Source organism: Propithecus coquereli, unplaced genomic scaffold (assembly GCF_000956105.1).
Source record: "Propithecus coquereli isolate 6110/MARCELLA unplaced genomic scaffold, Pcoq_1.0 Scaffold1, whole genome shotgun sequence".
Lineage (NCBI taxonomy): Eukaryota > Metazoa > Chordata > Mammalia > Primates > Indriidae > Propithecus > Propithecus coquereli.
The window spans coordinates 11,621,876-11,648,795 of NW_012133857.1; the positions used below are offsets into that span (position 1 = coordinate 11,621,876).

The 26,920-nt window shown below is 54.2% G+C and overlaps 3 protein-coding genes across 6 annotated transcripts in view; all 3 read right to left on the bottom strand.

Annotated features, from left to right (window-relative positions):
• The window catches only part of PFKFB4 (6-phosphofructo-2-kinase/fructose-2,6-biphosphatase 4), a 43,851-nt gene extending 22,190 nt beyond the window's left edge, over window positions 1–21,661 (bottom strand). For 2 of the 4 annotated variants that reach the window (XM_012642988.1, XM_012643140.1), the window contains exons 1-8: window positions 17,393–17,602; window positions 10,693–10,809; window positions 10,435–10,531; window positions 6,330–6,396; window positions 3,881–3,955; window positions 3,428–3,484; window positions 2,711–2,832; window positions 82–289 (exon numbers count right to left, since the gene is read on the bottom strand). In XM_012642988.1, the coding sequence (XP_012498442.1) occupies window positions 82–289; window positions 2,711–2,832; window positions 3,428–3,484; window positions 3,881–3,955; window positions 6,330–6,396; window positions 10,435–10,531; window positions 10,693–10,809; window positions 17,393–17,489 (840 nt within the window). In that variant the 5' untranslated portion in view covers window positions 17,490–17,602. Of the gene's footprint in view, window positions 1–81; window positions 290–2,710; window positions 2,833–3,427; window positions 3,485–3,880; window positions 3,956–6,329; window positions 6,397–10,434; window positions 10,532–10,692; window positions 10,810–17,392; window positions 17,603–21,589 lie in introns of those variants that run through there. The other 2 variants (XM_012642926.1, XM_012643059.1) reach the window with 2 other exon arrangements.
• A 1,527-nt stretch (window positions 21,662–23,188) lies between these two features.
• On the bottom strand, window positions 23,189–23,518 carry UCN2 (urocortin 2). The gene has a single exon (XM_012638710.1). The coding sequence runs from the start codon at window positions 23,516–23,518 to the stop codon at window positions 23,189–23,191; it is 330 nt and encodes a 109-aa protein (XP_012494164.1).
• A 7-nt stretch (window positions 23,519–23,525) lies between these two features.
• Window positions 23,526–26,920, bottom strand: part of COL7A1 (collagen, type VII, alpha 1) — a 31,805-nt gene continuing 28,410 nt past the window's right edge. The window contains exons 112-117 of the mRNA XM_012638808.1: window positions 26,704–26,752; window positions 26,063–26,095; window positions 25,840–25,926; window positions 25,539–25,631; window positions 25,211–25,408; window positions 23,526–23,530 (exon numbers count right to left, since the gene is read on the bottom strand). Of these exons, the coding sequence (XP_012494262.1) occupies window positions 23,526–23,530; window positions 25,211–25,408; window positions 25,539–25,631; window positions 25,840–25,926; window positions 26,063–26,095; window positions 26,704–26,752 (465 nt within the window). The remainder of the gene's footprint in view (window positions 23,531–25,210; window positions 25,409–25,538; window positions 25,632–25,839; window positions 25,927–26,062; window positions 26,096–26,703; window positions 26,753–26,920) is intronic.

A 26,920-nucleotide genomic window follows, 5' to 3' on the forward strand; every position in this document is an offset into this window, starting at 1 on the left:
CACACACACACACACACACACACACACACACACACACACACCGAGACATACACAGACACACATAGACACACACACACTGACCTCCCTGCCCCGGGGGGATAATCCTGGGTCCCCACCGATCCGGCCTTTGAGGTTGAGCTCACTCTCCCCGTGCCGGCAGAGGTAGATGGAGCGGGGGGTCACGTGGATGTTCATGAGGTAATACACGATGCGGCTCTGGATGTGGTCAGCTACACGGTTCACCACGTAGCTCTGGCCCACGTCCATGATCTTGATATAGGACAGATCCCTTTCCAGAGAGAAGGCAAAGAGAGGCCTGTGAGTGTGGCGAGGGTCCTCGGAGGCACATCTGGCCGGCCACAGAAACCACTGAGGGGCCTTGCGTCTCTGATCAGCAGACTCAAAGTCACAACCTACAGGACTGTCAACTGGTGCAAGAGTGGTGGGGGTGAGGTGAGAGCAACGCAACACGCGTGAGGCGCAGACACACCCTGTGGGAGGTGCTCACCACTCATCATGCTTCCAAAAGGTGACATCCAAAGCAGGGGGACAGCCATACCACTTTGTGATTTTTACCACTGCTCCTGTGTTCCCAGACCCCTTCTTGCCTACCTCTGAGCTCTCTCAATGCACTGCGTAGGCCGAACCAAGAGACAATTTTCCCCAGGATCAACCTGGGAGCAGCTGGCAAATGCTCCACTCCCCAACTTTGCCTGGTCAGCTGTCCATGGACCTGGGTTTTCCTTCTCCAGTGACCTCCTCCCCCTAGAGCCCGGTCCAGGTCATTCATGTGTGCCGAGCGGCTGCCACAACCCATACTAGGCAGCTGGTGGATGAAACAAGAAGTAGAGGAGGATGGTGCTGGTGGCAGCAGCCGATAAACCCAGCCTGGCCTCTTTTCCTACTTGGGACCTGTGCACACTGCAGCCCGGAGGGCACACCTCTCTGTTCATGCAGGCGGGGTCGGGGTGGGCTCGGGTTCGGCCCGAGAGCCCTCGGGATATTCTCCTTTGAGTTCTCGGTGTCTGGACCGTGCGACCTCAGCTTGGGGGTGTTATACTGACACCACCAATAAAAATGGGAGAAATGTTTACTGACAAGTCCAATAGCAACTGCTCCAGACAAGCCCTGTAATGTGGGCATACCGCAGAGCCATGAGGAGAAATGCCGCACTGGGGACACCAACGGAAACATGGAAGACGGACAGGCCCGGGCAGCAGTGTCATTCCGCTCCAGACTGGGGCTGCCTCCAGAGCCCCGCTGAGCAGAGATGCATGGCCAGCCCAGCGACAACTGTTGTATAAATACCCCAAACCACCCCTCTAACAGTTGCTTGTTTTCCTTGGTTCATGTGCATTACATATTTTTATATAACTATAAATGACCCAAGCACAGTTTATATCCCAGCCTTTTCACTTAATGCTGCATTATATTTTCCCATGTTTCTACATAATTATGATTTATAATGACTGTGCAATACTTTACTGAAGGCTACACTGCCCATTTATACTGCATGACGGGAGTTGGCAAACTATGGCCAGCAAGTCAAATTCAGCTTGCGGGCTATCTTTATAAAGTTTCACTGGAGCCGGGCATAATGGCCCCTATAATCCTAGCACATTGGGAGGCTGAGGTGGGAGGATTGCTTGAGGCCAGGAGTTTAAGACCAGCCTGGGCAATATAGCAAGACCCCATCTCTACAAAAAATAGAATTAGCCAGGTGTGGTAGGGCACACTTGTAGTCCCAGCTACCCGGGAGGCTGAGGTAGGAGGATTACTTGAGCCCAGGAGTTTGAGGTTGCAGTGAGCTATGATCACACTACTGCACTCTAGCCGGGACAACAAAGCAAGACCCTGTCTTAAAACAAACAAACAAAAATTAGCCAGGTTTGGTGGTGCACACCTGTAGTCCCAGCTGCTCGAGAGGCTGAGGCAGGAGGATCGCTTCAGCCCCAGAGTTCAAGGCTGTGGTGAGCTATGATCACGTCATTGCACTCCAGCCTGGGTGACAGAGTAGGACCATGTCTCTTAAAACAAAAAAATTTTTAAAAATAAATAAATAAAGTTCCATTGGAACACAGCCATGCTCATGTATTTACATATTATCTCCGTTTCATTTGCACTATAATAGCAGAGCTGAGTAACTGCAACAGAGACTGGAGACTGTATACCCTAAAAAGCCTAAATAAAATACTTACTATCTGATCCTTTACAAAGCTTGTGACCCCAGCTACAAGACCCTCAGCTAAATGCCGCTTATAGGCATAAAAACCCCTTCCCACCCAACACTCTTGCTGGATCTGCCATTCCAGAGGGAGGCTGGTGGAGCTACCAAGCACTGTTTCTGCCAGCTGTTCCCAGGCAGGGGCTGGGACCCCTTTCCCACTTCCCAAAACACAGACCACACATTTAAGGAGAGCATGTAATGTGTATAAATGCCTTGTGGGAAGATCCTTTGCATAGAAATTTGGCTTGATTTTATGATGGAACAGTATAAAATCCTGACTCACAGAGTTGCAGATGAGGTGACAGGTGTTCTGCAAGTCACCTCTGGTCAATTATTTCTGCCACGAGGAAAGAAACAAAAAGGTCAGACCATCTCTGCCTTTTGGTGTAGTCCCCCGGACACCACATTGGGGAGCCACAAGGAGGTGGCCAAGTGCACCACCCCCCCATCATAGCGGCGGGACAAGGTGCTCTCCTCACTCACCTGTCCAGGTCCTCATCTAGCGACTCATACGAGTTCTCATAGCACTCAATGCGCCTCATGAAATCCTCCGTGGCCTCGTCACTGTCTCGGTTCACGTAGTCAGGGCTGCCCAGTTTCACTTGCTGCCGGAGCCAGGCACAGAGCAAGGACACATGAGAGCTGGAAGCCAGGCAGGGCGAGAGGCCAAGACTACTGGGCAGGGACTGGGGCGGGTGCCTGAGGCTGGAAGCCACCCCAGAGGGCTGGCCTTCATTAGGAAGGGTGCAGCAGCTCCTGGGTCTGCAGCCTCACACCAGTGCCGACAGGGTACCACTGCGCCCTGAGATCATGTTTGCAGTACAGGGGGAGGCCTGGAAGCCTTTCCCCACCCTGAACTATCTCCCCAAATGCAGATGGCCATTCCTTAGATAAACTGGGGTGGACTGGAGGACTGGTCTCTTTCTCTCAAATGTAAACACCCCCACCCTGGCTGAAGTTGCTCTCTCCCTTAACAAAAATTAGGAGGGGAGAGGAGGAGACAGAGGGAAGGTAAGAGGGGAGTAGGAAAGAATGCCCACCAGCCACAACAGCCCTAGCGTTTGAGGTTACGCTGCCTCCCTACCCCGCAAGGTTCAAGAAGATCAAATTAAGGTCAGCCAAAACCTGGAAAGGGACTCATTGTCACATGCGACCTTCTGTTTTATTACTGTCCCTGACAAGGTCAGACGCACCACTCACCACGATGTTGGCAGCTATGACCTCAGGATCCACACAGATGGACTCGACAAAAAAGGTCTGCAGCAGGGCCAGGAGCGCAGGGTGGGCAGCAGAGAAGGAACCGCAAGCACGTTTAGGCCCTGGGCCTTGCTCCATGGAGCTCTCTCCACCCCACTGAAGGCCATGCTGACCAGCAGCTGGGCCCCAAAGGCCTTTCTTCTGGGGGGTAGGGACAGGGCCAAGCAGCATGGAGCTAAAACAGATGCCACCCTGTCCTGGACCCTCCCACCAAGACCTCTTTCCCCTGGAAGGAAAACTCTAGGTGGAGAAAAGAGAACAGCCCCTCTCATCCCAAGTTACACCAGGAATCATGCCAGCCTGACACCCTGCATGCATCAGGAGGCTGTGAAAGGAGCCCCAGAGGGCCAGGACGTGCCACAGCCCCACGAAGGGCAGCAGCCAAGGAGGCCTCACCTTGTAGCCGTTCTGTTCCCCAAAATTAAAGATGGTCGCTCTCCGTTCTCGGGTGGTATTCGTTGCATCAAAAACCTAGGACCAAACTGGGGTTAACTCAGCCTCTAGTCTTGGAGAAGGTAGGAGGCCACCCAAGGGCTGCAGCACAGGCATCTCTGGGGACTGGATTTCTTGCCAGGACCAGCTGCAGGTCAGCAGAACCAGCAGGGCCACCTGCCTGGCCAGTCTCCTTCAGACTTGCAAGGACCAGGATGGTCCTCCCCTTCCTTAGGGAGGATGTCCCAGGAAGCTGGAAGGAGTGGGTGCTAGTGCTCCCAGCAGAGGAGCAGACTCTTGGCACAGAAGAATGTACTCAGCACTGCTCTGCACACAGCAGGTGCTCAGTTTGTGTTTGACCAACAGGAATTCCAGTTAGACCAGTTAAACTGGATGAACTGAACCTATGTTTATTTCTGCTGCATCCTGAGACCCCAGAAAAATAGGAACAGAGGTTAACGAGAACAAGCGAGGAGAGGACAGGAGGTGGAGACGCCAACAGAATTTTGTAAGAGAGACACATAATGACCGATTCAGACAAAAGGAGAAAACCAAACGTAAATGCTCGCCAACCACTTGCACGGGACTGGGGTGCTCAGGAATGGGGCACAGGCAACTCTTTATAAAGGGACAAGGGTAGGGAAGAAATGGGAGGACTGGCTGGAGGTCTGACAAAACGCATCTGGAGCTCCAGGCCCCCTCCCGAACCCTACCCGGCAAAGCATTGACCCACCCGGGGCTCCGTGGGGAAGTGCCTGGGGCCTGGGCCTGTCCAAGCACCCCCCCATGTAGCCCACCCACCAGCACCCACCAGCACGTCCAAGCAGCTTTTACAGCATCACTTTTTAAAAAAGGGCATCCAACTAGGGCTTACCAGACACTCTAGCAAAACCTCTAATGAGAAAACAGAATCTAAATCAATCAAACAGAAAAGAAGAAACTTGGCAAAAATGAAGACGGGGCATGGAACAGAAAAAAATATCCAAAAAACTTACAAAATCATCCAAAGAGAAATACAAAAGGATATAGTAACCATGAAATAAGAGCAGAGTTCTAAGAAATTGGAACACTCAGAGAACGAGAAATTTAAAATGTGACTATAGAAATTTCTTTTAAAATTCAACCAAATTTGTAAGATAATGCTGAGGAAGCCTCCTTCAAAACAAAAACGACAAAGAAAAAATAAAGGAAAAAAGGTAAAATTAGGGATCACGCCAGACATGCAGCCACCAGGAGTTCTAGAAAAAGCAGCTTAGAAAATGAGAGGGAATAGCTTGCCAGAAAGTGGTAGAGGGGGTTTATCAAAGAAATAAAACGTGATGATTTCCCTGACCTGAATGACAAGTGTTTTCCGATGGAAAGGGCTCCCTAAGACCCAACACGGTGGAAAAGAAAGGACCCTAAAGACCCTAAAGGCCTCCCCTAAAGGTTTTCCTCCCAAGAGGAAGGGGCATGAGAAGTCCCCAGCTCCCTCCAAGACATGAAACTTTTAGGAAGATCATCAAATCAGAATAACATCAGACTTCTCCACGGCCATGCTAGAAGCCACAAGACAACAGAGCAATGCTGTCATGGAAATTCTAAGGGAAAAGTCCTTCCCATTGTGTATAAAGTATACAGCATACTCTAAATTGAGTATAGAATTCAATACTCAACCATCAAATGCAAGGATTAAAAAAAGACATTTCGGACTTGCAAAGTCTCACACAATTTACCTTCCAAGCACCTTTCTCAGAAAGCTACTATCAGATGTGCTTCAACAAAACGAGTCAGTAAACCAAGGAGAGGAAAACATGGATGGGATCCAGGAGCAGGACATTCAGCCCAGGAGAAAGGAGAAAGAATGTCCCAGGGTGACAGCTGTGCCACAGGCAACTAATTCAGATTGGAGCTGGGGGACAGAGAGCTCTAGAAGGAAAAAGGAAGGTAATGAACAGCTCCCGTGTTTGACTATATAGGCTTAGGGTAGGCTCTTCCCCAAAGATACCCCATCTCAGCCCTGTCCCATGACTGGAGGGGCCAACACACAGGTGGAATTCCCAGGATTCAGCTGGTTCCTGCAACAGCTAGTAGATGTTGGGTAGGACTCTCCCTACATCGGGAAAATCACATTTACTAAAGACTTGGGTAACATGATACTGGTAACTTCTGGGGTGGCCAACAGTACAAGTATTCAGAGGGAAGTTCTGCAGGGCCAAATGCAGACACACGTCCAGAGGGAAACTCCTGGCCCAGACCCAGATCTTGCTTCCTCCGGCTCAGCTGCCGCAGACTTCCTCCCAGTAGTCAGCGCCCAGGGACACCCAGGGCTCACACGCCCTGCCTTCCCCTACAGATGTTTGATGAGCAAAGGCACAGATGTGAGTGGGCTCCCATGTGTCATTCCCAGCTGTCACCAGAGTGTCATACTCACCGCCACATGTCCCCCCTCCTCACTAAGGAATCGCCGGACATCACAGAGGGCTGCCAGGGCACACTGTCTTCAGGAGAAAAAACACAGGGTCAGTCCAGCATGCAACCCCAGCTGTCTGAGAAGAGACAGCCTCTTGGTCCCCTTCTTTCTCTTTAAGGTTTCTCTTCTCTTTCCTTGTAATAATTTTCAATCTTTGGTTAACTCTGTTCCTATAAGGTGGAAGACATTGCTGGGGCCATTTCTTTCTTTTTTTTCTTTTTTTGAGACAAGGCCATACATACTCTGTTGCCTGGGCTAGAGTGCAATGATGTCATCATAGCTCACAGCAACCTCAAACTCCTGGGCTCAAGCGATCCTCCTGCCTCAGCCTCCCGGGTAGCTGGGACTACAGGCTCAGGCCATGATGTGAGCTAATTTTTTTTTTTTTTAGAGATGGGAGTCTCACTATGTTGCTCAGGCTGGTCTCAAACTCCTGGCCTCAAGCAATCCCCCTGCCTTGGCCTCCAAAAATGCTGGGACTGCAGGCGTGAGCCACTGCGCCCAGCCGACTGGGGCCATTTCTTACCACCTGCATTTTGACCCCCATGTTCTGGGCTCAGATCTCTTTTGTGGGCTGCTCTGGCCACGACTCCACCATGTTGGGGGATCTCAGGGCCCAGTGAAGATGCTGAGGGAATAGCCTGGGAGCCTGTGTGTACATATGTGTATGTGAGTGTGATGTGTGCACATATGCATGCATCCACATGTATGGGCAGGTATGTGTGAGTATGCCGTGCCCATATGCATACATGTAAGTCTGTGAGTGTGCAAGCGTGAGTATTTCTTGGGCCCATATGGGAGTGTAGCTATGGATATACATAGTGTGCCCAAGCCCTCATGTGTGGTATGTGACTGAATGAGCACAGGTATAAAGGAATGTGCCACATGTGTGCACACGGGACATGTGTGTGTATGCACTGATGTGCATAAGGTTTTTTTGTGTGTCCACACACACAAACACAGGATGTACATGTTTGTGCCCATATGTGTACGCATACCTTCATGTGTTATGTGACTGCGAGCACATACACGAGCATGCTTGGTGTGTACGTGTGCACAGACCCACGTGTACATACAGGGGGAGAACAAGTGTATATGTGCTGACACACGTGCCTATGAGGTATGCATGTGTGTGTGCACCCACCTTCATGTGTGGTGGGTGACTGCATGTGTATGGAAGAGTTAACACAGCAGGCCTGAGAATGCTACCCCTCAAAAGGCCTGCTTGCAAGGTTGGGCCTTGCTAGGGTCCAGGAACTTGAATGGTAAACAGTTCCCCACACTGATATAAAACTTTCCCTAAGTAGTAAGAGCAGCTCACTGTGTCTAGACTGTTTATACAAACAGTATGGTTTATGCTGAATACCTGCTTTCCTTTTGGGAGTCTGGACATTTGGTACGTGCTAGGCACAGGGCACCTATGTGACCAGCCCCCAGTAACATCCTTGGTAACGGAGTCTCCAGTGAACTTCCCTGGAATACACTTCACCTGTGTTGTCACAATTCACTGCTAGAGGAATTAAGTGCATCCTGCATGACTCCATTGGAGAGGAATCCTGGATGCTCACTCCCGGTTTCCTCTGGACTTCATCCCAGGCTCCTTTTCTGGAGTGATTTCAATGATTATGCCTCGTATCACTTTGCTGTAATAAATCTTAGCCAAGAGTCCCACTATATGTGAGTCCTGTGAGTCAGTTTGTAATTCGCTGAAACTGAAGGTGGTCTTGGGGACCCCTGACAGATGTATATGTATGTACAGCACATGGGTGCCTGTGTATACTTGTCCTGTGTGTGGTGTGTGGCTGTGTGTGACTACAAATATGAGTGAGCCCTAGTATTTATACAAGTGGGTTTGGGCCAGCCCAGTGGCTCATATCTATACATGTGGGTGCCCACATGTGTGCACATACCCTCACATATAGTGTGACTGTGTGCATGGGGGTGTATATGTGTATGTATGCGCCCTTGTTTACCTATGGGGTATATGTCTGTGTCCAGATGTGTACCTATGAGGTATGCACATGTACACATGTGCCCATGTGTGTGTGTGTGTAGGAGGCTTGTATGTGGTATGGGACTGCATGCAAGAGTATGAGTATGCCTGATAACATATGTGTACATGTGCCCTTTTATGTGCACATATGACTGTGCATGCACTTTTCTAGATCTTCCACTGGGTCTAGTGTCAGAGATGGACCTCAACACCGTGTAGCTCTAGGGACCTCAATGGTGTGTGAGTAACTAGACCTCTGGGAAATGCAGCCCTCTCTTCCCAGGCTTTCCATTTTAAAAACTCCAGTCCTTTAATTCTGCCAATTACTTATGGGAAATTTGGGGCTGGTTAATGGGAATGGGCCTGTGGCCCAGTGGCCAGACCCAGGCTTTGGATACAAGAGGGAGGGTTTCTAGGAACAGTGGCAGGTATGCCTGCAGAAAAGCAGCACATGAACCTGCCCCCAGCTTCTATTGCAGGGTGACCTTAGACTAGCTCCCACTCTCTCTGAGTCTAGGTCTCCCCATTTGAATTAACCCCAATATCCCTACCTTTGATGGGCAGCCTGAGTGGAATGGCTGGTAGACTCTGGGAATGCCAGCTCCCTTACTCTTCCTACAAACACTACAGATTCAGACAGGCCTGGCTTCAAATTCAAACCTTGAGGGACCCCCCAACAACGCCACTTTCTGACTTCAGTCTCAGCATCTGGGAAAGGAAGGCACCACCGCCCACCGTGAAAGCTGTAGGGAAGATCAAATGAGCTCATCTATCAGTGCCTACAGCTTGGGGTTGTTTTAAGATTTGCATATGATATGTTCCTTGACCTTCGTACTGAATAATATTGGAATGATGGGCAGTGTTTGGTGGTAGAGGGGCTTAGATTAAGGCCTGGGCTCTGCGAAGTAACTTGTTACTTTGTGCAAGATTCTTGGTCTCTCTGAGCCTGAGTTTCCTCACCTGTAAAAGGGGGGTGTGGGGGACAACAGGCATCAAGCACCCAGCACACAGTAGGTTCAAATATTAGTCTTTTCATTTTTATCTGGCTTGATACCACCAGAGGGTCCGTCCTTGAGCTTTACCGACAGTTTGGCCACAGAAACCTGAATGTCAGGCCCCCTTTTCCTTCTCAGTGCTGCAGCCTGGCCCAGCCCCAATGCCTAGAGAATGAAAGCAGTCTCTAGCCTGAAGGTCCAGGCCCACAGTGGGGAGCTCCTGTCCCCTGGTGGCCAGAGAAGGTCCAGACCTCAGTGGCCTGTGGCCTCGGGCTGGGCTTGATTTCGGGATATCACTAGAGCTGGGCCAACCTTAGGTCGCTGCCCTGCCCTGATGACTGGGCTAAAAGCAAGTCTCTGTCACCCTGGGCTGACAAGGGGCTTCTTGATCCCCCAGCTGGTGCTCAGCTCAAGCCTGAATTGTATGGGGGGGGTGGAGGGGCAGTTATCATATATAAATTTCCATCTCATGAATAACAGCAGGAGTGTGAACTACTCACCCAGCAGCATCTAGGCAACCTCAAAGCAAAGCCAAGGCCGGTTCCACACACACCAAGAACATGCCAAGCATACAGCAAATATGCTCCAGATACACAGGAGGGAGCTCATCCTGGGGCAAGGGAGGAAAGCCCCCCATGCCTGAGGCCTGTGTCCCTGCACCCACTCAGGCTCCCCTCCACACCAGCAGCCCCATGGAGGGCCTGGGTGAGCGAGCATGACCCCCACGCGCAGCCCAACCAGCCCTGGGGAGACCTCTTGCTTCCTCAAGCTCCACCCTCCCCTCTCAAGGATGTCCTTACCACGGGCTCCTTAACACCAGGGCCGGAACAGGCTAGCCAAGAGGAGGCTACACACCCTCTCCTCTCATCCCCAAACCCATCACATCCCAAGGCCACCACATCCTAAGAGGTCAAGAGACCAGCCCTGTCAGAGCCGTTGGGGAAGCAAGGCCAGGGCTCAGGAGTGACTCGGCCATTCACCTGCAACTAGGCTCCAGGGGCTTCTCAGTAAACAGGCAGTCACTCGTTAGCCTTCGCAACAGCGGTGCACCCCCGCCCTCACCCTGCCCCCAACATACTTCCTTATTTTCAGGCCCTCTTCGTTGTCTGGGAGGAAAAACTCAAATGATCTGTACGTCTTGACCATGTCCCGGCGATACTGGCCAACGTTGAATTCTGGGAGGAAGGAGAGGCTCGGCTTTCATAGCAATGGCAACCCCCACAACTCCTGATGCTGACCCACCCCCAGGCCCTGCCCACCATCCAGCCTTTTCTCTTCTCCTCCCTCTGCCCCACAAAGCCCCAATGTCCCCTTAGACAGCTGGGCTAAGCCTCACCCCGAGTGGGCACACCGATCCAGTTGAGGTATCGAGTCAGCTTCTTAGAAATATAGGTCTTGCCCCTGGCAGGCAGACCCACCATGACAATGAGCGTCGGGCAGTTGGTCATGCAAACTGAAAGACAAGCAGCACACAGGGTCAGAACGGGGCCAGCACCCCTCCCAGTGTGTCCCTCCCTCTCTGCCTGTGGTCTCTCAGCCTCAGGGCACAGGAGGCTGCACCCACCCTGTACCAGATGTACTTTCCTGGCCTCCTGGCATCAGACAGCTCTATGAGTGCTCCCAGAACCCGGTCTCAAGCCACGATTGGCATGTCCCCCTTCCCGAGGCCAGTCTGGGGCTCTGGTAGATGCCCTGGGATCTCACCAGCCCTTCTCATCCCGATGTGCACCACCAGGTGTAAAGCTCAACTGGCCATGCCGCTGGCTAACACTGCTAGGGAGTTCCCAACGCATGAAGGACAAAGCCAAGACCCAGCGGGGTATTCAAAGCCCAGTCTCTGCCACCCAGAGAGCTACACCCTAATGCTCTCACATCTCCCCCACCCCAATAATCATTCAGCACTCCCAGCACGCACAGCCCACTGCATACCTCCTCCCTGCGGTGAACTTTCCATCATACAAAGCCCAGCTCCAAAGCTACTTCTTTAATGAGTCCTTTCTCCATGGCATCTCTGTGCCCACCTGTACCCCTTCACCCTCAGTCCTGGTCACCTCACTCTCAAGTCTGCTCTCTCCAGACTGCTCACTTGGAGCAGAAGCAGCCCTGCGGCACGTGAGCCGCTCAGGGGCCTGGGGCCTGGCAGAGCTGCTGCTGAGGAATTACGGGCAGGAGCAGGGAGCGGGCACGTAGAAGCCTTCCAGGGTAAGGACCGCAAGGGGCTGAGACCAGAGACCCAGACTGATGCCCCAAGGACGCTCCTTCTGATAGCCCGCCCACCACCATTCACGTCCCACCACATCAGTGTGCCAACCCGAGAAGTTGCCGAGGCTACAGGTGGGGAAGGGTCTGAGTACAGCCTTACACCCTGGCTGGCTAGGACAGATACCAAGGTAGCAGAACTGCCAGCTTCATGTAACCCAGATGGGTTTTTTTTTGTTTTTGTTTTTTTTTTTTTTTGAGACAGAGTCTCACTGTGTTGCCCGGGCTAGAGTGCTGTGGCATCAGCCTAGCTCACAGCAACCTCAAACTCCTGGGCTCAAGCGATCCTTCTGCCTCAGCCTTCCGAGTAGCTGGGACTACAGGCATGCGCCACCATGCCTGGCTAATTTTTTCTATGCATTTTTAGTTGTCCAATTAATTTCTTTCTATTTTTAGTAGAGACAGGGTCTTGCTCTTGCTCAGGCTGGTTTCGAACTCCTGAGCTCAAACAATCCACCCGCCTCAGCCTCCCAGAGAGCTAGGATTACAGGCGTGAGCCACTGCGCCCGGCCTGTTTTGTTTTGTTTTTTAAAGAGACAGTGTCTCACTCTGTCATTCAGGCTGGAGTGCAATGGTGTGATCATAGCTCACTGCAGCCTCAAACTGGGTTCAAGCGATCCTGCCACCTTCCAAGTCATTGGGACTACAGGCATGTGCCACCACACAAGGCTCCCAGATCAGCTGTCAATGTGGTCAAATGTGGTTTCACCTCAGAAGCCTCAGGAAGCTTCCTTTTCATCATCCTTAGGACCTGGGCCAGGTAAAACCATAGCAGACAGGCAGATGGACAGATGTGGGGACCTGTCACTGCCCCTCCTCTGCCCACTTGGTTCGGCAAGTGCCTTAACCTGGTAGCCCTCCTTAGACAGACTGCTTCTCCCCCAAGTTGTCTCCCTCAGAGCACAGAGGCCCCAGGGGAACCTCTGTTGGGTGGCAGGAGGGATAAGGCGGGGCCAGGAGTCAGACAGGTCTGGGTTCCTATCTTGACTCTGACACTTACTCTGATACAACCCAGAGATGGATGATAATCCCTCAGGGATGTCTAGCCCCACCTCCATGTAAAAGCCTGAGCACTGCAGAGAAGCTGTGCCCTCTGCCCTGCCCTGACAGCACACCAAGCTAAGGACACAGGTGTACCTCAGCACCGACTGCCCTTGGGACATAAGGCGTGGAGGCAGCAGCCTGGCCCCAGGCAGGCCCTGCAGAGAAGGGCCCTGCTTGCCAGTGGGGGCTTCATCACTCTTGTGCATGGCCCTTGTAGAAATGTGACCCAAACTGCAAGCCTCGGGGTTGAGAAGGACGGGACCCCACGAAACGCAGGCCGACAGTGAGTGACAGTGAAGAAACTTACAGAAAAACCTCAGCATTGACTAAGGTAAGAGGAAAACAAGTTTGGCAAGAACTTGCAACTTCAAGGCCAGTGCCCAGTTTGCACAATTCCTGGCTGGCTCTCTAGCAACCCAAGGGCAATGCATCTGCTACTAACCAGGGGGGAAAACCTGCACCCACCCTGCTTCTGCTGATAAGGCCACCCCTCCCCTCCCACTGCTCCTTCAGGGGCACTCCCATTACCTCAGGATTGGGGTTCTGTGTATCCTTTTCACATCATCTCCCCAGGGATGGCCCTGGCCTCCTCCCACAGCAGCCGATGACAGCATCCCCCTCCCCACCTCCCCACACGTGCAGTTCGAGGTGGGCAGGCAGGGCAGCAAATCCAGCCTGGGCACAAACAAGGCAATACATTACCTATCACCTCTGCTCCTTAAGATAAGCTCTCAAGGAAGTGACCCAAAAGAAAACCAAAGTTCAAGTATATTCACAACAGCTCTGCTTACTACAGCAAAACACTGGGAAATCCCAGCAACAGAGAAATTGCAAACCAAGGCACCGCAAGGAAGGGACATGCTCCAGGCCCTGAAACAAAGCATGCAGACTGAGTGGCTGGGGTGTGTAGCAGAACTGCAGCTCGGAGCCCACAAGGACCCACAGACAGCAGAACGCACTGCTCATAACATTGAGCATACGTGGAAGGAAATCTGAAGATACGTCAGCCCAACTTCCCTCCCTGGTTCCTTTCTTGTAAATGTGCTGAAGGCCCCAAGAGTCGTAGGAGCCAAGAGGCCCAAGACATGCCTGGCAATGGACAGTGCCCACATTCTGGCACTTCCACCGAAGGAGCAGACCAAGTCCCCGGGGTGGGTTCCAGAACTGATTCCTGACTGGCACCTGCTCCCATCTCCTTGGGTCAGGCTGGGGAAAGAAGAGCTCTGTAAGATAAAGCAGCATGGCATAGCAGCTCTGTGCAGAGGGGACAGAAAGTAGTCTCCCCTGCTGCCCTGTGCATGCATCAGGCATCTCCTCACTCAGGAAGAATCTTGCCACTTTGCCACCTTTCAGCTGAGAAAAGCCATCAGACAAACACTGTCCTTTATGCCATACTCCCTGAGTCTCCTCCTCATCCCCTGCCCCACCTGCCCACAGAGCTCCTCCAGTTCTGAGCTGAGGGGCCAATGATGGGGAGGGTAACAGTGTCCAGGCCCTCAGGTGTGGCTCCAAATTTTATCAAGTGGGGGAAGAATTGCTAATGGAGAGTGGGGGTGGAGGAGGCACAAGACACCCCTCAATCAGCCAGGCCCAGCTGCCCTGAGAAGCTGGGGACCAGACCCCAGAGAAAAGCCAGTACACAGCACAGACCAGCAGTGGGCACTGCTTCCTCCTCTCCACAAAGCCCTGTGATCAAACCAACTCCCACCCCCCGCCAAGGTCCTTACCCTCCTGTAGTCATCAACCTAGTCACAAGTCACTGTGCAAATGGGAAAAGGCTGCATGAATGCAGGCACTGGGAGCTGGAGTGCTGCACAGGTGGGTTCCATTGTAACCAGCTCCATGAACCCCTATGTGTTTTTTATAACCTTCTCCCTTAACTAACTACTTGACCCTTTGAGTTGTTTCCCAGAAATTATGGATTTGAACTCCTGGCCTCAAGTGATCCTCCAGCCTAGGCCTCCCAAAGTGCAGGGATAGTAGGCATGAGCCATCACACCCAGAAAATCCAGAAATAATGGATTTTCTACAGAACAAAGGAGTTGAGATTCTGAAGCCCCCAGGGCAGACTTCCTGACACCAAGATTCACCATCATGCACAAGCTGTCGTCAAGGCATGTAGCCCCTCCTTTAAAAGTCTTTGATATCCCTTAGTTGGAGAGACAGATTTGAGGCAGCTTCTCCCAGCAAGATGTATTAAAAATTCCTTTCTTCCTTGGCAATCCTAGTCCCAATAATTAGATTGCTGTGAGACAAGCAACTGGATCTAGGCTGGGGGGTTGGCGGGGAACCCTTTCATTTCAACAACATCATGTTCATTCATTGCTTACCCACTCTCTGCTGTGAATTCTGGGACCACCCACACAACCTGTGGGTCTCATCTTTAGCCTCTGGGGTGGCACCTCCTCCTCCAGGAAGGTGTGGACCCATAGCCCAGCCTGCCCCAACACCCTGAGAACACCCTGAGACACTAATGGCACAAGGTTGGTTGGTTGGTTATTTATTTATTTAGAAACAAGGTTTGGCTCTGTCACCCATGCTACAGTACAGTGGTGTCATCATAGCTCACTGCAGCCTGGAACTCCTGGGCACAAATGACCCTCCTGCCTCAGCCTCCTGAGTAAACAAGCACTCACCGCCACACCTGGCTAATTTTTCTTATTTTTTGTAGAGATAGGTTCTTGCTACGTTGTCCAGGCTAGTCTCTAACTCCTGGTCTCAAGCAATCCAACATGCTGAGATTACAAACTGAGCCACCACACCTGGCCCCAGAGCCACATTTTAATCTCATACTTAAGAGTTTGGAGAAACACAGGCCCTGCCTCAGCGGCTGTGAGACCTGGGCAGGCTCCCTCCCCACTGGGCTGCGGCTCCCTCCCACCTATAATAGGGGGCTGGCAGGGAGCTGATTCTTCAATCCCTGACCCAGATGTAGTAAGAAGCAAAGGAAGAATGGTGGTGATGAGGAAATTACCTGCTCCCCTTATAGCAGGGGTACAGTGTCATTAAAGGCTTACAGATGCTTCACCGAACATGGATAGTGACTGTCCCATTCCACATGTGAGGAACCTAGGCCTAGGCTCATGCAGCTGAGCCAGGACGTGGCTTGAGTTCTGCCTCCAAAGTCCAGGTCCTCACTCCTTCCCCTCTATGTAATAACAGCAGCCACCCACCTAGTTAGCACCACACAGCCCTAACCCGACTGGCTAAAGCACAAGAAAGAGGGGCCTCAGACTCCACACCTCCAGGAGAGTCTCAAAGGAGGGCTGGCCAGGCCATGGCCATAGTCCCTCAGGACTCAGAGTGGACTCACAGTGGGGCTCATAGACTCCTATAACCCCACTGGGACCTATATCATAGTCAGAGCCACGACCCACCAGAACTCAGTCTGGTCGGAAACACAGCCACCCCTACCAGGACCCACAGTGTGGTCAGAGATGAACACACACCCTTCCCCCAGCACTCGTAGCATGGTCAAAGCCATGGCCCCAGGTTGGCATTGAAGCATGACAAGCACAGAGCACTCTCCCCTCCCTTATCACACATAAGCAGAGGTCAGGAGTACAGGGAGACCCGAGCACATCACACAATCTCCTGATCTCCATTTCTCCATGAGTTGAACTAGATGTTTTTTTTTTTTTATTTCAACAAATTAATGGGGGTACAGATGTTTAGGTTACGTATGTTGCCCTTGTCCCCCCTCTCCCCACAAGTCCAAGTTTCAAGTGTGTCCATCCCTTGGATGGTACGCATTGCACTCTTTGTGTATGCATATACCCATCCCCTCCTCCCCTCTCCCCTCCCCCCTGCCCAACATCCAATAGATGTTATTCTTATATGTGCACTTATGTGTTGATCTAGATGTTCTCTGAGGTCCTTGACAAGTCACAAATTCATTAACAATGTTTCAGTTACTCCTAACACCTTTCTTTTTCCTAGTAATAAAAAAACTGCAGACTCACTTAAGGACAGGCAGAAATTCAAGGAAGCGTTTTAAATACACCAGACACTAGTTGGAGTGTGAGCCCCTTGGCAATTTCAGGAATTTCAGCATATCTCCTAGATGTTTCACGCTCCAGTTTTATCATTCGCCCATGACACCACATGGATGTTTACATGCCCATGGACACAAACAGACCCACATGGCACAGTGGTTTCATTGTCTGTATCCTGAGCATATCTGCACTTCCCTGAAGTTCCTACCAAAATTCAGTTTTAAGGCCCAGGGGCATTCTTCCTCCAGTTGGAGAACTAGCCCATGCTTATGCCTTCAAAATTCTGGACTCAGAGAGGCCAAGTGATTCTCCAAGGGCAACACAGCTCAGTTCCAGTCCAACCACCTGGCCCATACTCTCTGGCCAGGAGAGAGAGAAGGGCCAGCTGTGCTCACAGAGTCCTCCCCTGGCTGAGGGCAGTGGGGATGGAATGGGGAGAAAGGGGGCCGGCATCCTCCAGAAGGCATTGTGGCCAGACCTAGCCTTCCGCAGGCCGAGACGCCCCCACACACCTGTCCCCGCCCCCTACTCTGCCACACCTGTCTCTGGCCCACCACTCACGGCCGCCTCACCTGTCCCAGCCCCCACTTGCCATCACCCCCCCATCACGGCAGCTTCACCTGTCCCCAGTTCACCACCTGTCCCTGGCCCCCTCTCCATGAGAGACCCCCGCCCAGGCCGCCCTACCCAATCATCCGGGTGCACCTCCCTTCCTCTTCCCCGCGGACCCCGCCTCACCACCCCGCGGGCACGCGTGCAGAGCGGGCCGCCCATTGCTGTATGGCATCCAGATCTTCTTCAGGGGGTTCTGGGTCAATTCCCGTGGGGACGCCATCCCGGGGCCGGGATGAGTCGGACTACGCCGCTTCCAACCCAGCAGCCGGGCCACCTCGGGCCACCCGAGGTCCCGCCTCTTGGGCCCCGCCCCTGCTCATGCCGCGACAACCCTTGTCCATCTTCCCGCAGGCCCCGCCCCAGAACGAATAGGCTCCACCCCAACAGGGGAGGGCCTGGCCTCCGACTACGCATGCCCAACTGTCCTACAGGCTCGTTTTGCACCAAGCGGGTCGTGGTCTTCGTGCCAGGATCGAGAAGCGCATGCCCAGCTTCCGGTTTGTGCAGGCCCCGCCCCGGACCAAGGCCCGGATTGTGTAGGCCCCGCCTCCGATGCGCAAACGCGGCTCTCCCAGCCCGACCGCGCTGATTTGCATAGGCCTCACCTATGGGCCCCGCCCTGGGCGCTGCAGCCACGCCTCCGCGGCACGCGTGGGTTACGCCCTGAGGTACGTGTGACCTCAGGGCCTCCAGGAGGGCTCGCAGCGGGACCAGGCCTGCGGGATGCGCCCTGCCACGTTGGTCAGATTTAGCAGGGGCCACCAGGCTTGCTGTCCCTGTCAACTCCAATGCGCCTTTCTGGCCCTGCGCTGGGCCCCCTGGTTTGCTCTGAGCCCTGGGACCCTCCGCAGTCCACGGAAGCTACCTGCTCAACCACGCAGGAAAAGCTCCTCATCTCATGGACAGGGACACAGGACAGATCTTAGAATCGATCATGTTTCTCTCTTTGCCTTAGCTGCTGGGAAGCTCGAGCTAAACCCTGGCCCACCTGGAGCAAATGCTGGAACTTGGTAACCAAGTACTCTGGGGACTCTCTAAGCCCTGGCAGTATCTTAATTCTCTTTCCAGGATTTCATTTTTACCAATTAAATTTTTAATCATGACTATACACATTAAAAATAAATAAGCCTCTGTCTCTTCATCAGGAAAATGGGATGTGCGTATCATCAGTCTTACAAGATTACAGCATAGATTAAATGTGTCAATCTCAGAAATCTGTTTTAAAACACATTAGTGGCCGGGCGTGGTGGCTCACACCTGTAATCCTAGCACTCTGGGAGGCTGAGGCAGGTGGATCGTTTGAACTCAGGAGTTCGAAACCAGCCTGAGCAAGAGCGAGACCCCGTCTCTACTAAAAATAGAAAGAAATTGGCTGGACAACTAAAAATATATAGAAAAAATTAGCCGGGCATGGCAGCACATGCCTGTAGTCCCAGCTACTCGGGAGGCTGAGGCAGGAGGATCGCTTGAGCTCAGGAGTTTGAGGTTGCTGTGAGATAAGCTGACACCACGGCACTCTAGCCCAGGCAACAGAGCGAAACTCTGTCTCAAAAAAAAAAAAAAAAAAACATTAGTGTTGTCATTTATTTATCTCACTCTTGTCTTTGAAAATGCACTGAGGACAAGGGACAAGGGAGAGATCCAGAAGTTCAGGAACCCCAGGCTCGCTCTTGTTTGGCCCCCACATGACCCTGCAGGCTCCTGCCACTTTTGTCCTCCAGCCTTGCCTATTTAAGCTTTGTACACTTTCTGTCCCAGTCCCTACCAACACTGCTTGAACTTGGGTCACACTGCCCTCTATCGATGTCCTCCACAACATCCTTGGGAGGGTCCCTGCATCTTCAAGCTCTCCCTGCCCAATGTGTGCCCAGCCAGGAGCCAGGTGCTAGGGGCACGGAGAATAAGGCTGACCTCATGCACCATAAGTGTAGCCCCCTTCCCATGCCCTCCCTGTCACACCCCTGCCCTGGGTTAGTCCTCCAAGTCACAACCCAGTGCTTCAGAGACTGGCAAGGACCCTTAAGATGACTCTGACACAGATGTCTTGCCCACTTCACAGGAAATGAAGATTCAGAAGGTCCACATGCTGGGAGCACACCTGGACCCTCCCTGAAACCAGCTCTAGGTGTCTACCCTGTGAATGCCCTGCACCAGGCAAGGGCAACTACTTCCTCCTTCTTCATCCTCCCTCTGCAGTGTCCACCCCCCTCCCTCCGCCCCACTCTCAGTGGCCCTGAGCACACCCATGGGTGGCTCCTGATGAGCAGGGTGCCCCTCGTGACCTGCTCCCTACTTCTCCAAAGCCACTCATTCTGATCCTGACACAGCCAGCCCTCCTGTCTGTCTCCTGGCCTCCCTGCGAAGGCCATCTTGGAGCCACCCTGACCCCAGAGACCTCATCACCACACGCCCACACCCTGTCCAACTGGCAGCACTCATCGCAAAGGCTTCCTCCCCTAACATCTACCCAGCACTCCTCAGGCCTGACCATTCTCTTCCCCAGCCCTCCTGGGGTGTTAATCAAGGCCGGGGGGTAGGGGGCAGTCAGGACCGGGCAGGAGGCCAGGACTGTCTCTGGGAAGCCACCCCCACACTCGGTATGAGACTGGTTCCACGAAAGGCAGCAGCTCTGCACCTCCCACTCTTCCCCAAAAAGTCTGACCCTGAGATGACCCAGTCATACCCTCCCAAGTCCCTATATCCAGCAGAGAGGCCACCAGTCACCATCAGGAGAAGGCTAGGCTTGCTCCCCAAGGCCAGGGTCTACATCTGTTCTGAGGATATTCTTTATCTCCCCTCCCATGGCCCCATTTCTCAGGTAGGAAACAGAGGGTCAGGAAGGGGAGAGGGCCCAGGATCAGAGAGCCAGCCCACAGTGTGACATGGACTCAGCTCAACCCCAGCCCTTCAAAACCTCACCTTCTACACCTTGCACTGTCACCACACTCCCCGCCTCCACACTGGGCTCTTGCTTATTCCCTCCATCGAAATGCTCTCCTGCCTTCCTGCTCCCTCAGCATCAGTAGGTGCCCAGTACAGCAACTGGCCCTCACGGCTTTTCCCTCCTCCGGGCACCCCAAAGTGAGCCCACTATCCTGTCCCAGGCATGGGAGGCACGTTGGGATGTCAGTGTGCACTCATGTGTCAACACGTCCTGCTCAGTCACTCCCCACCAGGAACCCGGCTGGCCTGACCCTGCTTGGCTCCCATGGTGCCCCCTGCACTGACCACTGGACCTCCTCCCAGTGTCCCAGGCTAGAAGCCTGGGGTGGCCAAAGTTCTCAATTCTCAGTTCTGAATGCTCAAACTCTTCCCAGTCCCTGTATCTGCTAGGCAGTCCTGGCAGACCGCCAAACCACCCTTTGCAGCATAAAGACCCAGCGACATCAGTGCATGCCACACAGACCCACACACCAATTCACACAGAACACTGGCCTGGCTGCACATGCATACACACAGATGCACACACAGAAGCCCTGCACACAGGCATATGCACAGAGACAGGCAGGCTGTAGTGGGGCCTGTTGCTCTCTGCTGCCTCCCTTCCCCATTAATCCCCCCCACCTCCACCCCTGCTGTCACTGGGAGGTTCAGGAATTCCCAGGAATTCCAGCTTCCTCTAGCCATTTCCAGCAAAGGATTGTCCCCACCATCTCCCTGGGCGCAGAGCTCATAGGGAGTGTGAGGTTCCAACTTGGGGGTATAGAGCCATGTGACCAAGCAGCCTGGGAACCCTGATCTGCACTTCCTCATTCCAGCCTAGCACAGGGCACACAGTAGGTGCTTAGTGATTCAGGACCAGCCAGGGCACACAGAAAGGACTCAGAGAGGTTCATGACCAGGACAGAGTACACAGTAGGTATTTAGAGAAGCTCAGGACTGGCTCAGGACACACAGAAGGCACCCTAGAAATGCTGGTTTAAGGACTAAAGCCGCATCATATGAAAAACCTCCCAAATAAGCCTCTGGACCTCCCCAAACTTGTATGACCCTGAGGGGAGACCTGGAGGAACATGACCCCTTGGAAGCCAGCAAAGAGCAGGGCAGAGCAGGAGCGCCTCGCCTGGGGCAGCTCCAGCTCACTGTCCCTCCCGGGGACTGGAGGAAGACACTATTTATAGTTCCCCTTTGGCCCAGCCCCCTCTCCCCTGCAAGGAGACAATGCTCCCCCTCCTCTGGGCCACTGACAGACTGATACCCCTCAGAGCACCCCATGGGAGGAGAGAATCCCAACACTCTCACACCCCTCCAGCACCCCCCTTACTGCACCCAGGTCTTTTCCTAATCCCCCCTACCCTCCCCACACTGCCCCGTGCCTACCCTGCCTGCCGTTCCCCGGCCCCGGGTCCTTCAGGGAGCTGCCTCCTAACATGTCTCTGTCCATCCTGCGACCGAACTGGCCAGGGCCACCGCCCCCTGCAGCTCCAGAGTGGGGTAACCCCGCCTGCCCGCCTACCCTGCAGCTCGACCAGAGAGCAGCGCTCGCCCTGCAGCCCCGCCTCTCCAGCCCGCCTGGGACCGCCCCCCCCAGGGCTGCTCACAGTTGTGAGGCCAACGTCCATGCCCCCACCCAGGCAGGCAGCCACACTCCCTCCAGCATTGCCTCTCTCTCCAGCTAGAGCTGCCCAGACTACCCAGTGTCTGCCCTCATCTCCAGCTAGAGTCGTCTACACTGCCCAGAGTGCCTGCCCCACCCGCAGGCAAGCCCGTCCACGCAGCCCAGAAAGTCAGTCCCATCTCCAGCCCAGCAATGGAGTTGGGGTGGGAAATAAGGCAAAACCTAGTCCTTCCAAACCAAGGAACCAGGTCGGCTAAGGGGATGGGGGTGTGTAGAAGGGCAGAGAAGCCAGGTGTGACTCAGCGCTCATGTGTCACAGTCTGGGTGCACGTGACTGTGATTCTCATCCAGGCGATCCTTCAATCACTTTACATTTATTGAGCACCTTCTGCACACTGGAGCTTCATGCACACAACGTACACAATGCTCACAAGAAGCTTGGTGGCATCGCTCTGCTGTACAGATGAGGAAACTGAAGCTCAGAAAGGTGAACCTCTTTGCTCAGGACACTTTGGTGAGGAAGGGGCAGAGTTGGGATGGAGCCCCTGAGCCATGTGTGTCCAGGCGCTGAGGCTGGGTGTGCAGGGGCACAGATAGTACAGTGTCTGGCTGTGAGTTGTGCATGCTTTTTGCGGGTTAGGGACACAAGCACCCACTCCTCCCAGCCCCCACACATGCCCGCCCCTTGCTCACACACACTTACAGCTATCACAGACATATAAGAGGCACAGAGACTCAGCCACACATGCGTGCACACACCCACAGGGTAAGGCTGCCGTGGTCACAGACTTCCCATGTGTGGCCATTCGTGCCTGGAGATGCCCCTAACAGCCCCATCTATCTGGGGCAGGTGCTGCCTCATGGAACACAGAACATGCATGTGACCCTTAACCAACACTTCCCTGTGTGGTCGCCAGCGGGGGGGGCAGACCTGTGGGACTGGTCTCAGATGCAGTGTTGGGTTCCTTTGCTGAGGCTTCTGAAAGTAACATGATGACGACCACATGTCGTGGCATCCAGCTGCTCTGTGACTGTGGGGCACCCAGACGTAGCAAGACTCCGAATGGTAGTGACCTCATGTGGTAGTGTCCAAGCTGTCCAGACATACTGTAAGTCTGTGAGGCACACAGGTGTGGCGAGACTCCCTTTGGCAGTGACCTGACATAGCAATGTCCAGCCTGTCCAGACACACTGTGACTCTCTGTAGAGCACTCAGATGTGATATGAAACCACATGGCAGCAGCCCCATGTGGCAGTGTCCAGATGCACTGTGCCCAGATGTAATACCATCCAGCTCTGCTGCTGTCCTCCAGTTCTTTCCATCCAGGGTGGCCCCATCACCGTGGCCCCCTCCCTCAGGCTTAGCGGCGGCCAACATGGGCCAGGATGCGGGCGTTGGTGGCAGCCCGCTCCCTGGCCACCCTGGCCCGGGCTTGCTCCAGTAGGATCTGCAGGAGGCCGATGGGGACATCCAGTGAGAGGGTGATGCGCGGGCCAGGGCGGGGACCAAGGCTGGGGTGACCCTGGGTAGCTGAGATGGTAGCTGAGGGGCTCTCTGAGGCCACAGGACAGGGAGTGGTCTGGGGATAGTTCTGAGAGAGGAGCTGGAAGGCTGGGACAGGGGTCGCTGGGACAGCCAGGACCCTGCCCAACATCAGGACCATCAGCACCAGCAGAGCCCACCTGGTCATCGTGTGGTCAGGCTGCGAGGAGAAAACAGGCTCAGGGCAGGGGCTCTGGTCAACTATGGTTCACGGACAGAGACAAAAGGCGAGAACAGAGAGACAGAGAGGGAGACTGAGAGACTGAGAGTAAGAGACCGAGAGATTAGCAAGTCCAGGACAGGAGAGAGAGACAGACAGAAACAGAAACAAAGAGACAAGAGAAGAGCCAGAGTGAGACAGAAAAGATCAAGACAGCCAGAGAAGAGGGCTAGAGAAAAAGACAGAAAGAGAGAAAGAAAGAGGAGGAGAGGGAGGGAGAGAGAAGAGGGAGATGAATGAGATGGAAGTGGAGCAAAATAGAGGAAGACTGGAAGAAAAAGACAGAATCTAGAGCTAGAAACCATCCCAGAGACAGAGAAAACAGAGGCTCAGAATGAGAGGTGGGGGTTCTGAGCTGCAGACTGCAGCTGACCCAGGAAAGAGAAGGGCAGGAGTGGGGTTGTTGAGGCAGGGGAGCAGCCAGAGGTCCCAGAGCCCTCCAGGCCCACAGCCTTCCACTGACCCAGACCCCAGGTCCACTTGACCCCCAAGACCCTTCCCATCCCAACCAACCCAGTCCTACCGCTACCAGCTTTCTTGGGGTTAGTCAGGCCGCCGTGGATGCCTGGGGCTGGGCCAGGCAGTGCTGTCCTGTAGTCTGACCCTCCGCCCCACTTCAGGGCCCATTTATCTCCCTCAGCCCCCTGGGGTGGGAAGCGGGCATGTTTCCCGGCATGAGGTAGCCCCCAATTTATGACTCATCCCCTCCTGGGGGCAGTGAGGACACATCCTCAGCTCCCACCCTATTTACTCCATTCTGGGAACAAGTTGGGGACAGAGGATCACAAGACAGTGACCAGGGCTGGGCAGAGGGACTTTGTACCCATGCAGAATAGTACTGACCACTCAGGGAAAACCTGCCTCCCTGACACCCCCATCTCCCCAAACAGTCACAACAGGAGCCTTTTAAAACAGCAGCTTTAATGCCCCCCAGAATCAGCACCATGTCATCACAGGCTTGGGTCAAAGGGCAGGTCAGATGCCAGTCACATCCACTCATGCCCACAGCCACCCCCCACAGTGAGTCATCTGCCAGGGAGGCAGGAGCCACAATGGGGGTTTGTCCACAGGGAGGAAGGCGAGGCCCACGGGACCAAGTCACTGAAATAACGGACATGCACATGCACGCTCATGTGCACACCGCCCTCTAGCACCAAGGGGAGGGACAGCAGGGGCCTGCTGAGACCCCAACTCCTCCAGGGGACGCTGAACTTCAGCTCATCACCCGGGCCTCAGCTCCGGGCAGCACCTGCGGGATGCAGGTTAGAAACTGTCTTCAGCCATGTGACCTTCTTACCCAGCATATGGCCACAGAAAAACACAAGCAAAGGCATCCACGGGGAGGGAGCTAAGGCCACAGCACCGCGGGGGCTCTGGCCTCAGAGAGAGGACACATGCTCCGGTCTTTAAAGGAGGTAACATGGAGGGGGACTATACTGGGGGCTCCATGGCTTGGACTCTGGATTCGATTCTTTGGTCTGGAGTCCCCGGCCCCCTAGTCTGAGGGAGCTTCTTCCCCAGGACCCTGACCTGGAACCTTGACCCAAGGACTCCCCTCCAAGGACCTGCTCTGGGCTGGCTCAGTGCCCAGTACCCTCTTGGGGTGGGGGTAACCCATACCTGTTCCCTGACTCTGGGTCACCTGGGGCCGGCAGCGGCGCTCACAGGCCTCACGGGTCCCGAAGCGGTTGGCATTCCCTCCACAGCCGCCATAGACAAAGGGGTGACAGGCCTCCGTGCCACCCAGCACGCCCCGATGGTACCAGCGCAGGGTATAAGCAGTACAGGAGCCCTCATCCAGTGGTAGGGAGCAGGGGTCTGGGGCCAGTGGGGGTCAGGTCAGCAGGGTGGTAGGATCAGAGATGGATGGTAGGTCAGGGAGAGGTCAGCAGGGATCAGCTCTGCCTGCTCCTACCCAGTTCCCTCTGGTCCCAGCCCTCATTCTCACCAACGCTGTCCCAAGGAGCCTCAAGGTCCTCATATTCCTCCACAGAATACTCAGAGTACTCAGAGAACTCATCGTCCTCAGGGGGCACCTGGTCTGCAGGTGGGGTGCGATATGCTGTGAGCCACAGCCGCTGGCCCCAGGGTGGGGTGGCCAGCACTGATCTCCCATGTGGGCACAAGAGTGCTCACACATGTGCCCTGCATGCAACCCTATGTGCATGGCATGTGCCCTGCATGTATGAGCACCCCTGTGCATGTCCGGGCCCCACCCATACATGCCCCATGGGTCCAGCTGTCCTCACCTTCCTCCTCTGCATGAGAGACCCGGAGCACAGGTACGGGGTGGATCTGGGGGCCTGAAGTGTCTGCAGCATAACTAGGGAGGGGTCCTGGAGCCAAGAGCAGGGGGCACAGGGCTCTGGGGTCACCATGGGCAGCCACACCAGCCAAACCCCACTGAGAGGGCCCAGGTGATAGGCAGGGCAGGGCCTAGGGTGAAGAAAGTTCTGCGAGCAGATTACTCACGTGATCCAGATGCGATAAATTGGCCTTGGCAGGCTGGAGGGGCAGAGAGGGACAATGACAGAGCAAGAGACGGATGAAGACGGAAGGATGGAGAGACAGAGACACACACAGTGGGTAGAGATATACACAGACAGCAGGAGAGAGGAGAGAGAGGGTGGGAGGTAAAGAGAAAGAGAGGAAGAAAGGTAGAGAAGAGACGAAGGACCAGAGAGAAGTTGGGAACAGGCCAAGAAAAGACAAGAGATAGAGGGAGAGTCAGAAACAGGCGGCCATGGAGAGAGGGAAGGCAGGTGCACACAGAGGTGGGGAGAGACAGAGCTTCACCCTCTGATGCCCCTCAGGGTCATCATAGCCCCACCCGGGTCCACGTCAGTCCGAGTGGGACCAGCCCTGCTCTTACTTGCATGCCCCCTGCCATGTGGCCACACTGGGCACCCAGGAACATGGCACCCACATGTGCCTGTGTACCCTCCGTTGGGTGTAGTGCTGTCAGTGTGAGGGTGCTTCTGTATATCCATCCATCCCCACCCATTTCCTCGGCCACTTGTCCCTTGTAAGTTCTGGGGACTGCCTGGCCCTGTCTGGGGTTGCTGGGGTAGAGGAGCAGTGGGACCCGGGAGACTCCAGCTGGCCCCACTCACCACAATGCTGACTCATCTCCTGACGCACAAAGCCCCGAATGTCATCTTCCTGGGAGCACAAGACCACAGGGACCATGAAGAACCCATGGATCACAAGTAGGACACAGAGCACATAATGCAGGGACCACAGAGGGACAGCATGGAGCCAGGGGCCCAGGCCAGGGGTCAGGGTGCTGGGAGTGGGAGGCAGGGTCTTAGCACCGCCAGGCCCACACTC